Genomic DNA, 13,272 nt, shown 5'->3' with positions numbered 1-13,272 from the left:
CCAATCATTAGTGAACTGACACTGAAAAAATACAACCCACAGAAACCCATTTCTACTACAGAGGAAATGAGTTCATAGACCTGAACACACCACTTTGTAAAGAAGGGTCAGAAACGAGAGAGAAAGCGAGAGAGTGATGGAATGAATGAGGAGACAACAGAGTGAATGAAGGAGCAGAGAATAATGTGGAAGGTGAAACCATACGAGCGCCTACCTGAGCGATGGTACCTGGCTGCGCTGTGGCTGCAGTGAGGCAGGCAGCTTGGCCGAGAGAGTCGCCTCCTAGCCTCTACAGAAAGAGCGGCCATCACGGCTCCCATAATGCAAGTGAACTACCACAACAACACGGCAACTAACTCTGGCTAACAGGCTGCTCTGAAATACGTTGAATACCGCCGGAGTTCCCTGGATTAGGTCAAATCTAACAAACAAGATCCAGACTTAAAAATACTTTAATAGCTGCGAACACTCAAGTCATGGGCGATCAATGCCAATGGAGTGAGCTGAGCTGCAAAATTTGAACTCTGGCTGTAAGAATCAGCTTGAAAGTCTGACTCTCATGTGCCCAAAAAAAGGCGAGAGTTTTTCAGTTTGCGTACACGTGCCTTTCGTCAGAGGCCACATTAGAAAATCTGTTTGAGTTTGTGACACCACGTCACAGTGTGAAGAGAGAGATGAAAAAACAGGACGGCATCAAACATCGCTGCAGAGCTCCTGACCTTTCACATCACACAATGCTTTTTTTTTTTTTTTTTATCTCTGTCAGTCTCCCTTCTCCTCGTCTGATCGAGCTCCACACAGAAGCAGGATTATAACTCCTACATCACACTCTCTTTGTTAACTAACAAGCAGGCCATCACTAACTCATTGTGGACATTTAACTCATTTGACAGCTAGTCTAATATTGTGAATCCAGTTTCTTCTAATTCATTATCTCAATAGCTTTAGTCTACATCTTGTACCTCATTTGTTTCTGTCTTCTCGGTTTCACATTTGCCAAAACAGCCAACTGCTGTCCTCGTATTTTTGAAGTTGGTTGAGCTAACTTATTTGTTTTCATTTTTTAATAAGAAAGGTCAAATAACCTTCTAATAAGCATTATCTCCTTTCCTTTGGTAAAGTATGGTTCAGATGATCCTCTAAAAGGAAGCACCTTTCCTTAGCATTTTTATAAGTCAAACAGCTCTTATCATGGCTGACACTGATACGCTTCGCCTTTCCCTGTATCTGTGTCCAGTCACCTGCTGCTACTGCGTTACTCCTGTGTTCATGTTGATGAGGTTTACGTTTTAATCATTAAAGCTTGCATTTGCTTTGGTTACACCTGCCTGCCTCCTTTTGCATTTGGATCCCTTTGTCTGCTCAACAACCATGACATCCAATTGTTCCCTTTCAGTTTTGCAACAATTTTGCCATTAAAGCTTACTTTTTGTTTAATTTTACCTGCCTTCCTCCATGTTTGCATTTGGTTACTTTTTCATAGTCTACAACCGTGACAGGTATCTTATCTAACTCTCAGGAAGAAAGCAACTATTTCCTTGAATACAGAACAATACCTTTAAGAAACCACAATAATGTTGACTGCATTACTGTAAAAAATGTCTTTCATTGTCACTGCGTCTGCAGTGTATACCACTCATGTGGACACACTGCTTCAGTTTATGACGAATGGAAGATAATGGAGTCTGTTTTTATTTCCCACAGATCCACAACTTGTATTTACAGTAAATCCTTAAATAGCAGGGTTGACACATAGCAACATATAACGTAATACGACTATATACTATTTATTATATATGTTGTTTGCATTATATTGTCTATTGATTGCTGTGTTTGTTCTGCTGGCTGCAAAACAAATTGGCCCTCAGGGATAATAAAGCCTCCAATGCACAACACTCCACAGCAGCTGGGTAATACCCCATCCATCCACCAGAGAGCGCTGGACACCAAACAACACACAGCAGAGCAGAGGCTGACGTCCATTGAGTAACACAATCAGAGAGGAAAGACAGGAAAAGAAACAGGAGAGAATGGATCAAATTATTTAGACTATTTCAAGATCACATATGAGCTTACTCAGCTTCTGTGTGGTTTGTCAAATCATCAGTTTCTGCATTTCACAGGGAAATTATTCATGTGGAACAACCAATACATTGACAAGAAGCCACAAATAAATATAATATGAAAAGATGGCAGCAAGAGCTCGCCTGTTGTTCTCTGTAAATCTTTGAAAATCTGCATGGTGAGTGCATGTATTTGTTAATGCAAAGCACTTACAGAGCGAGCTGATCAAACAGTGAGCCTGCAGGAGTCCAAACACACTTTATGTAGCTGAGTATACCCAGCATGGCTTCTTTGCACTCGCATCTTCCCTAATAATTGGCTCAAGGGACTGAAGAGGAAACCTTTTTACAAACTTGGTAAACAACACCACAGAAATCTGAATATGCTGTATGGCCTCTGCACTATAACATCCAATAAGATGTGTGAAAATATAACAAAGATGGCAGCGCTTCCAGTATTTAACCACTCCTGCTATCTCTGACCTTCAACAGCTTGAAATGTTCAAATTAAATCAAACTCAGGCTCACTTTCATATGAGATAGTCTCCTTTTCATGAAGCCACCTCAGCCCGGTAGGTTCAAGGCCAATAGCTGTGTAATTAAATCTTAATCAAAGATGGGGTTTTTTTCTCCTCTCCTTGCTATTTGCCCTGGTTTTTGATTTATTCCTCTCATTCATCTTTACACAAAAGCCAAATATCTCTTTTTTCTCTCCCTCCAACATTCACCAAAGGAAGAATTGGGTTGCAATAATGGCTCAGAGGAGACCTGAGCCGCTACAGGATCCCACCATGGAGACTCAACCTGGGAACTGTTGAGAGGAGCCCACAATGACAAGACGTAAAATAACGAGGGCTGTTTTTACTCTGCAGACAACATTCACCATCAAGTCTCTAAAGAGGACGTCTAACCACTGCATCCAGAGGTCTCCTCACCTGTCTGCACAGACTTCAGGAGAATCTGGGGCAGAGGAAACACCAGGGGACCACAGACAGAATGGGACTGATGATCAGCATTTAAGTGAAGACATGAATGAGTGTGAATGAGGAGAAAACAGAGGGAATGCAGAGAGAGAAGATATTGAGTGCTGATTCAGAGGACAGACTTCCATTTAATCAATCAGGACCGGAAGGAGGCTCACTCAAGAAGGACAGAGTGGGGAATAGATGAACAGAACAGTAATAAAATGAAAATATTATGTTGGAAAAGGTGATCAGAGCCAAAGGAAATCATTTTATATATATATATAGCACCTCGTGAATATGCAGCCAAACACAGCTTCTTAACATGCTTTGGTTAATTCGTTTAAGGCACCGCAAGCAAAATGATCCATTCAGTCATAATCTGTCAGACATAGATGTATATTCCATAAATGTCATTTTTTTTGGCATGGATGTCATTTTGTGGCAGATTTTCTGATCACTGTGTATGAATTAATGTTAAATATCAAAGGTGATTTTTTGGTGTTTATAGAACATGTACCACATTGCTACATGAATAAATGTAATGGACAGGCTACATACAAATGGACCTATCCTTTATGGTTATTACGGTTATTATGTAAAGTAATGATCTTGCGAGGAAACCATTAGCTTCTGTTGAATCAGAATCAAAATTGCTTTGAACTATGAATGAAATGGTTTGAGTGAGTTAATATATTTTACAGACATGCAATAGAGTTCCTATTAAACAAAGGGATATAGAAAGTCCAGTAAATGCACTTAGCTACTTATCAGCACGGATTCAGCATTCAATGAACACTTTGTCAGTAAACAGCGATGAATACATCTTAAACAGACATTTTCTTGAAACGATCTACAACCAACACCAGTAAATTAACATAAATTAACACAATCTTGTCATTTGAACACGTTTCCTATCAATAACATTTAACTTGAGTTTTAAGAAGCAGGAAGAAGAACCCGTGTCAGAGTAAATGAGCAGAAATACCTTGAACTAGCGTCCCGGTGATGAAGCCAAAGAAGCAGCGCAGCACCTTAGTGATCTCCTTCTCACACTCTGCCTTGCATGAATTCATCCTCTAAACCTGGACCACCTGGACCACCAGCACCAAAGAGTGTAAAGACAACAGGGAAAATATAGGGAGGGGGGCTTGCAGGATAAAACCAGTCAAAATGCCCCAAAAGAAGAAAGACAAACACTCTGTGTTCAGTCACTAAATTGAACAAACGCGCAAACTAACAAAACTTGCAGAACTTGAAGAAGTAAACCGGTGCTGCAGTTTGCTTAAAGGTGACGTTAACTCCCCCCTCCTCCTCCTACTCTTCGTCTTCTCTTTCTCTTGTTTCTTTCCTCTACCATTGACGTCTCAAGAGGAAGTGAACTGAATGGCATGATGTCTGGTCCATCCTGAAGCTCCGGTCGCCGTCGTTTCATATGACCAACTCTGACAAACCACAACAAACAAACACTGACACCGGTTCACGCTCCTCCTGTTTCACCCTGCGTTAGCGCTGCACGGTCATCCGGAGACGCCGAAGTTCCTCTCACTTTCTCTGACGGACAGAAGTCGTAGCAGCTGGTGCAGACATATAAACCAGTTCAGTGAAATAAACCTAATCTCACTTCCCCTCCCACCCTCCTTTGTCTCTCCTCCACATCTAATCCGACTCATATTACACTTTTCATATCACATTCATTTCGCTGCTCTTCTTCTCTCACTGACCTCATTATCGGACTCTTCTTCTGTGGTGTGGGAGCTACTTTTAAATCAGAGCTTGAGAACAGATCGTACAAGAATGGGGCTGTATGTTTGACGGCTTCTGGGTTGGAAGGGAAACCATTAATTAGTGCTGAATGAGTTGATTATTTATGACAGCTATTATTGAAGTTATTTGATTATCTAAATAAAATTGGTCTACTGGTTCCACCGTCTATAATGTAAAGACTTTGGGGTATGAAGATGTCACCTGGGGGTCGGCGACGAAGATTTAAAAAGTAGAACGAGTTATTGAAATTCCCACCGGGCGTTTCTGACATATCAGATTTCATTTATCTGTTAAATAATGTTTATTTAGGTCACTTTAGTCTCCCTGAATGATTGTCTAAATGCTTTTTCACTGCCGGAATTTCTCCTTCTCTTCCTCCTCCTCCTCCCTAAAAGCACTCATAGGTGAAGTGATTGCTCAGTGGTTAGGGGCACTGACCATGACCTACGTACCCATTTTGAATCCGACTTTGTTGCATGTGATTTTCTATTTCTCTCTCAGCATGTTATTTCATCTCTCTACTGTGTTAAATGCCACCAAAAATGATGACTCTCAAAATTAACAAACAATGATGGGTCATTTGTATGTAGTTAAAGAATGTAAGGTCATAAACCCCCCAAAACAGTGAGGACAAACTGTAACACCTGTGTTCTCAGCTTTGCATACAAATAAATTAATTAATTGGAAAAATAATTGACTGATTACTTGATTATGAATTAATTATAAGTTGCACAGCAGGACAGAATAACATCCATGTATGGCCTGACCTGTAGACTTCTCTTATTGACACCAGCATTAAGCTCGCTGTCTGCAGCTCTCCACGTCCAAACTAAACCACAGCAGCAGCTTCGACGACACCACCAACACCAGCCCACCTTAGCTCTCTCTGATACGTGTCTCCATCTCTCAGCTGCTATTTTTAGCTGCTGGCCATTACCGGAGTGAGGGCTTGCCCACCGATAATAGTGATAATTCTCTTCCCTCGGCACCGCTGAGATGAAACAGATCGCATCACAGCCCTGCTTTTCTCTCTCTCTATAACGGTTGTAAACCATCGTTTTTTTACTTACTGTGCTCCTGTTTCACCTGAGAACTCTTCTATTGATTCTGCAACCAAAGAAAACTGGAGAATCTGTTAAAGACTGATGATATTAATCAGCAAATGTGCATTCAAATGACATACGGCGCTAAAATACCGCAACAATGTAACAAAGTTCTGTACTAAAGAACAAATTTGACGTATTTGTACTTCTATTGAGTATTAATATGTTATGCTACTTCCTGCTTCTACTCCACTACATCTCAGATAAATCATTTTTACTCCACTACATTTGTCTGACAGTTTCAGACACTTTACATATTGCAATACCATGTATCTTTAAATGTGTTGATTTCAAACCAATTGAATAATGAAATGATCCTTCGTGGGTTGAGAGAATTATCCTACTTCTTAAGTGAAATTAAGTATGTAGAAAGCCTCTTGGATCAGCTGAAAAATGTATGTATATGAAAATAGGGCTGGTTTTCCGAGCTCATTAAAAGTTAGAGACACGTGGTTCTCACGGGACAAATTAGCACAACCAGGACTGGATGTACAATGTACAAAGTAATGCATCTTAAAAAAAATCTGCAGAATGAGTACTTAACTTAGTGTACATGTTTCTGTTAATACTGACAAACCTTTGCTTAAGTTAGGTTTTCAATGGAGGACTTTTACTTGTAGTAGAGTATTTTCAGTGTGACATTAGTACTTTTACTTCAGTAAGGATCTGAATACTTTCTTCCACCACTGCTAACACTGAGCACATGTATTTCAAGGAAATCCATCCATCCATCGTCAACCGCTTTATCCCGTATTCAGTGTCGCGGGGGGGCTGGGGGCTGATCCCAGCTGACATTGGGCGAAGGCAGGGTTCACCTGGACAGGACGCCATTGATGCTCACATTCACACCTACGATCAATTTTTTAGAGTCATCAATGAACCTATCCCCATCCTGCATGTCTTTGGACTGTGGGAGGAACCCGGAGAGAATCCATGCTTACACGGGGAGAACATGCAAACTCCACACAGATGTGTTTGTGCTCTCACATTTCAGTGACCTGCTACATTACCATTACATAGCAAATTAGGCTGAGCTGACCTCATGCAGATGAGTCACAATCCACCTCGTTCTTTGACATTTGCAGGATTTGGGCGGTGTTCTGGAAACCGCAGCCAGCGAACGTGCACTTCTGGCGTCAGGGGAGGACAGACACATTTGAATATTGTGTTTACAAACAGTAAGCGTTTATTCCTGCATATTATGCCTTTAATTAAAACTCACTGGAGCCCGAGGTGATGTGTGCTTTTTCATTCATGGTCTTTAAACCCTTAAAAACTGTTTTAAGATCCACACAGTGTCTGTTTTTATGTTAAGAGGAGAATACAGCAGGTGGGGAAAGCAAACAGGAGCTAGGGATGAAAGCAAGAGGCAGAAATGAGATAACGGAGAAAGGAAAATGATTAGAGAGGTGAAAGAGAAGGCAGCAAGGAACATGTAGATACAGAAAAGTACACTAGGAGGCAATGAAGGTAAGAAAGAGGCAGGGGAGGACTGATAATAAGTAGGGAAGGAAACAAGGAGTTAGTGAGGGAAAAGAAGAGGAGCGAATGGGGAGAAATAGGTAGTGAAGAAGACAAAGATAAGTATAGAAGGAAACAAGTAGAAAGTAAAGTACAAGAGATGGGGTATAGATGGACAGGGGGAAGTAGGAAAGGAGACAACTGAAGGAAAGCAAGGAGCAGGGAAGGTCAGAGACAATTTGATAGAAAGGTTAGAAAGAAGTAAGAAAGGAAACTATGAGGTTAATAATGAGGAAAATCGAGAAAAATACAAAGAGGAAAGGGGACAAGTAGAAAAGAAAGGAAGATCAGAAAGGACAAGATGAAGTAGGGAAGGGGACGAGTAGGTAGAAAAGAAAAGGAGAGGAGGCATAGATGGAAAGAGTCAGAAAGTAGAGGGAGGCAAGGAAGGGAAGGGGAGGGCAGAAAAGCACAAGAAAAATAGGGAAGGAGACACGGAGGTCATGAAGTTCACGAGGAAGAAGGAAAGGAACGTTTCTGAAACAAACCTCTCAACGGAAACTAAAACATGTTTTGTGTCAAAAGCAGTGACTCATCACTAAAATTATGAGAAGAAACTGATATAAAAGCTGATGATAACTGCAACGTCTGTGGCTCGAAATTGGACTTTATAGCTGAGAGCTTTGAAGATAGCCTACACTTCAAAACACTACATACACTCCCTGCAGGCGAGAGGATAATGGTGCATGATTACAGCTGAACCACTGGGTGGAGCACTGAGACTAAGTCCATGAACAAACAGGGACTGGATATTGGATCCAGTAAGGTCAGGGAAAATATCAATCCGAGCACATATGTGTTCGTAGAAACAAAGGCCGTTAAAGAGAGGCAGAGATGAGGAGACGGGATGTATCAAACTATTTCAGGTCTGTGTAGAGAACATTAATGGTGAACTGAGGGCGCAGGGACATTTGATAAATGAGCGTATGCAACTGAATGATTTCTGGGTATTTGACCCTGAGGTCACTGAATGGGGACAATGAGTCCACAGGGACCTGAGGAGGCCAGGCGAGGTCCATCCAGCTGATTCAGCGATCTATTCCACCACTTCACGCTGGCTGAGCATCCACCACACCATCGGTCTCACCAACACATCACTTGAAATTGGTTTCTCCCCTCTCACTCACCTTTGTCTTGTGGTTGTGTGCTGGAAATGATCCATTTAACCAAGCAGCACCTCATCAGAGCTTTCCGAGAGAACCGCGGCTTCTGCCACTTCCCAGAATCCTTCACTCTGCCCGGCGCGGGCTCGACGCCGTTCGCATCGCCCAGCAGGCTGCCATCGACCACCTTGCCATCCACCTGGAGGACGGGGCAGGATGGGAGGGAGGGAGGGAGGGAGGGAGAGAGTTCAGGTCGATATGGAAATGAAATAAACCAGACTGAGATCTTTAAATTAAACAGGAGATTATGTGTGTGCCTGGAAAATATGATTAGCCTCTGATCTGGAGGTGTTTCAGGAACACTTTAAAGCGGTTCAACAAGAGTTCAGCTCAGCACATCTAATGAGACTTCATGAGTTTTTTACTACCTGACTTTTCCTTGGCTATAGCTCCACTTCCTAAATGTAATTTGGTGCATTAAACTGCCAGGACGGCGTTTAAAGGATCGGAGGTCAGTTGGAGAGACACACAAAAGTTCAATATGATTTATATACGATCTCTTTCAATTTTGGTCTCCACCAACTCATATCTGGCTCTTTAGCTGCTAAATCATTCACTATATTCACTAGATAATCACTAATTTGCCGTTTGTGCTGAGCAGGTAGTGTACAGGTGTATCAGAGTCTTTCATTGAAAACAGCTGCCTGCTGATGAGAGCCATGGGAGTGAATCAAAACAGTAAGGTTGTGGGCCGAGAACCAACTCTATGAGCTGAAAGAGGCTGAAAGAGGCCAGAACTCACCAAACACCTGTAATTTAAATAGGTAAACTGTAGCCATTTTAATGAATGGAAAAATATTGATTGTGTTTATTGGTTTGTTTTAGATTGCATTTATAATAGATCCAGTGTTTAGCAAGCACTAAATATGTAATAAATGGTAACATGATGGGAACTTTAGTGGATACAAGTGAGAAATAATAAACTACTTTGACTAATTTACTCCTTTTAACTGCTCTGTTTTGATCATTTAGATTTTCCTAATGTCTTCCTTTTAATTTATATTAAAAAAATCAGCCAATCATTTTGCTTGCTTTGACATCAGCTTTCTAAGAAAGCTTTAATATTTCTGAGTTAAGCAACCTCACATCTCGAAATATCTTTCCTTCAAGCTAAATTTCAGATGAATTAAAAGCCTGTTTCTGTTCATTTTCATATTTAACTCCAATTTATCAAGTGACTTTTACTACGCAGGACCATTCCCCCTCCAGCTCATTTTTATTCTCCGTTTATCCCCTTTCATCGGCGGAGACAAACTTGACATCAAAGTTTATGTTTTGCTCCAATATATATTTATTTTTTTCGCCTTCAAATCTTGCAATCCTTTCAGTTCCTTCTGCAGCAAACACTTATTTGATCGGATAAGATCTGATTAAGAGCAAATGTCTCTTCTTAAATTCTCCCAAAACACACACACACACATACACACATGCACACACACGTACATGTGCACACTGGAGAAAGTGTGGGGAGGAAGATCAAAGAGGTGAAGACAGAACAAACAGTAGCTCTGTTTACTCTGTGGGGAGGAGAAGGAAAGCATGACAGTGAGAGAAGAGGGGGGAGAAATGGAGGGTGATGGGAGGGTGGAGCACACGCCTGCCTGCATGCACACACACACACACACACACGCACACACACACAGAGGATTTTAAATGGCTATTTGATCTCATGGGAGTTTGATCATGCAAATCCCTAACTTTAAGGTAATGAGAGAGAATGTAAAAGAGAAAAGAGAAAGAGAGTACAAGAAGAAGCTGTGGGGAGGTCTGCTTGTGTTCCTGGAAGAACTGAAAGCAATTAGCATAATGAATACTGGCCTATCTGAGAAGAAGAGCAAAGGACGGCCAGAGGACTGAGGGATTGAGGATGGGGAGACGGAGGAGATGAAGATATGAAAGCACTTTCCCGGGGAATACATTTACGAGGCTATTTCTGCGCGTCTTCCACATGAAGAGACGGATAAAAAAAAGAAAGAGAGAAAGTAGAGAGAGGAGAAGGCGGGGGAAGGAGGAGGAAGACCCGTGAGGAGTGAACATCTGCATAGATACATAGAGTGGAACTGGCTCGTAACGTAATGACAACATACTGAAAGAGGATCACAAAAACAATTTCCATTCATCCCCGACATCTAGATATCCACAGATCAACGACGGCGACAGCAGCAGAGGAGCGATATGAATAAAAGGCTCAGCAGGAGGAGCAAATTAGAGAGAATTAATTGTTTCCGAAGGTGGCTTTTCAGTCACAAATGGGAAAGAGGAGGCAGGCCAGACAAACACATGCAGACAGACACAGTGTAAACACGAGAAAATTCAGTGCTACTTGTATATGCATGGACGAGTGGACACACAGGCATACTCATAACCTTATGACACACACATTCAATTTCAGGCGTATTTTCTATCTCATGTTCACTCTTAACGCTTCAGCTAGCTTTGTCCTGGGGCAGCACTTCGCTCTTGTAATGCATGCACAACACAAACACACACGCACGCACACGCACACACACGCACACACAAACGCACACACAAAAAAGCACACACACACACTATAAGACTCAAAGCAAATACAGGGCAGCGACATGGTGCACATTGCTATGCTCTGCTATAAATTATTAAATATCAGTCGCCGAGTTGGTTCAATGATTGTTGGTTTACATGAAGCGTAAACTCTGGCCTCATTACATGAAAGGTCTTCCCACTGTGGGTCCATCGCATCCAGCAGAGCGAGAAAGTGGACCAAAGAAGAAAGTGCATCACTCTCTGGAGAGACTATAAAAACATAAAAGTAAATGTCAATGATATTTCACGCTAAACAGAAAAATAGTGAGAGGCATCTATCAGTGCCTATCAGAGAGGCAGTGATCACAGCCACGTGCCGATTTACTCAAGTACTGTACTCAATTACAATCAGGAGATAGTTGAGTATTTTCCATTTGACTACTTTATACTACTACTCCACTACATCGCAAAGGGAAATATACTTTTACTTCACTGGACTCATTTTACAGCTTTTTTGTTGTTGTTAGTTACTTTGCAGATTCAGCTTGTTGATACAAAAGATAATAAAACTAGTTTATGTTTTAATACAGATAGTCCAATATTCTATGTCCTTTTGGCTCTGTTTTGGTTCCCACCAACTCCTGAGTGAAATATTCCGCTCTTTAACTCCTAAATACTTCACTGTGTTCACCAACTTGTCTGCCATTTGAGGACGGATAGTGTACATGTGGATTTGGGATTGAAAACAGCTCAAAAACCTTACACATGACATTGTTAATATAAAAAAGTTGATTAATAAAGCTCTCATCACTGTAGGCTTTATAATAATGTGTCTTTCTTTATCTTAAATCTGTAATAACAGAGTGGGATGGACGAGGTTGGACTGATGTAAGACAAAAAGATGGAACGGCGACGGAAAGGGAATAGAGACAGCGGAAGATGGAGTCTTGTTATGTCACATTAGCGGATGGGAGTTTCCATTAATAAGTTATATGAGATTAACATTCAGGCCACAGCAGAGATAAAGCATGTTCTGCTATAATGTCCCAGCTCACATGTACTCAGAGTTTTTCTCAGCATGACTCAGACTGGACTAACGGAGGTTAATTTGTTCCGCCTGGCTGCTTGCTCAAGGTCAAAATGTGCTTTAAAATATACTCTGGGGGGGAAATCCTGCAGTCAAAGAGGCTGTCAAAAGAAACATTCTTTAAACAGATTACCCTTCTTTCTCACGACACCTGTGCTCATCTGTCACCTTTAGAGATAACAATGACTTACTACTTATTTGTGTCATTTGACAGTCCAGGATAAATAAGCATCTTCTCATCTGACATCCGCATCAGCATGGTGACGGCAATATTCACTGTGAAAATAAAACCGCTTTCTGATCATACACAGCTATGGTTAGGTTAGGGCACAAACATTACGTGGTTAAGGACAGAAAAACATCAAAGTTTTGCTTTAAAATCACAACTTTGATAAGGTTAATGGACTATATCGTCACGCAATAATCAATAATAATCACATGGTTAAGGTTATGGAAGGATCGTAGGCAGGCTTAGGTAAAACCAAAGTTGAATGTCGGTCATAAAGGGGGAACAAACAGCGATCTCCCGTAGTATAATCTGATGTATTGTTGACTCATCCACCCACACTGACCTCTGACCTGAGTTTGCACCTCTATAACTATAACAACAACAACAACAACAACAACAACACACTGTTTCCTCTCTTGCTTCCAACCGACAATTAGTTACACTTCCTACGGCTGCTCCTTGGGAGGACCGTACCGTTGAAAAGAAATGTGTTTGCAGTGCAAAATATGGATAAACTATTAACGTTGTGAGACCCACGGGATCGCCGGCGAGCAAAGCTTGGCTCTTGTGTCTAAATGAGATAAGCTAATTTAGACACAAGAGCCAAGCTTTGCTGACAGAGTTAGTGGTTCACTGTGTAGAAGGGAATATCACAATCTTTCACACATTTTGTCACGAAAGCTGCTTACAGTTTTATGATAAATTAGCTTTTGCCTCTGAGACTTATATTCTATCCTTGTGAGGACGTCTGAAGTGCTGAGATACAAGAACATTCATTACGTGAGACCACACAGATCCACACAACACAATAGATGACATACACTGATGCACACACACAATCGTTAGCATATCTTGCTAACCAGCTTAATAGTCCC

At 41.3% G+C, this 13,272-nt stretch overlaps 1 protein-coding gene across 1 annotated transcript in view; it reads right to left on the bottom strand.

Annotated features, from left to right (window-relative positions):
- kcnip3b (Kv channel interacting protein 3b, calsenilin) overlaps window positions 1-13,272 on the bottom strand; it is a 34,886-nt gene that overhangs the window by 15,612 nt on the left and 6,002 nt on the right. Inside the window, exon 2 of the mRNA XM_084025421.1 lies at window positions 8,544-8,718. Coding sequence (XP_083881547.1) covers window positions 8,544-8,718 — 175 coding nt within the window. The remainder of the gene's footprint in view (window positions 1-8,543; window positions 8,719-13,272) is intronic.

The sequence above is a fragment of the Eutrigla gurnardus genome (assembly GCF_963514095.1).
Source record: "Eutrigla gurnardus genome assembly, chromosome: 13".
Taxonomy (NCBI): domain Eukaryota; kingdom Metazoa; phylum Chordata; class Actinopteri; order Perciformes; family Triglidae; genus Eutrigla; species Eutrigla gurnardus.
The sequence above is the reverse complement of the archived record's forward strand: the minus strand, read 5'-3'. Positions and strand labels throughout refer to the sequence as shown.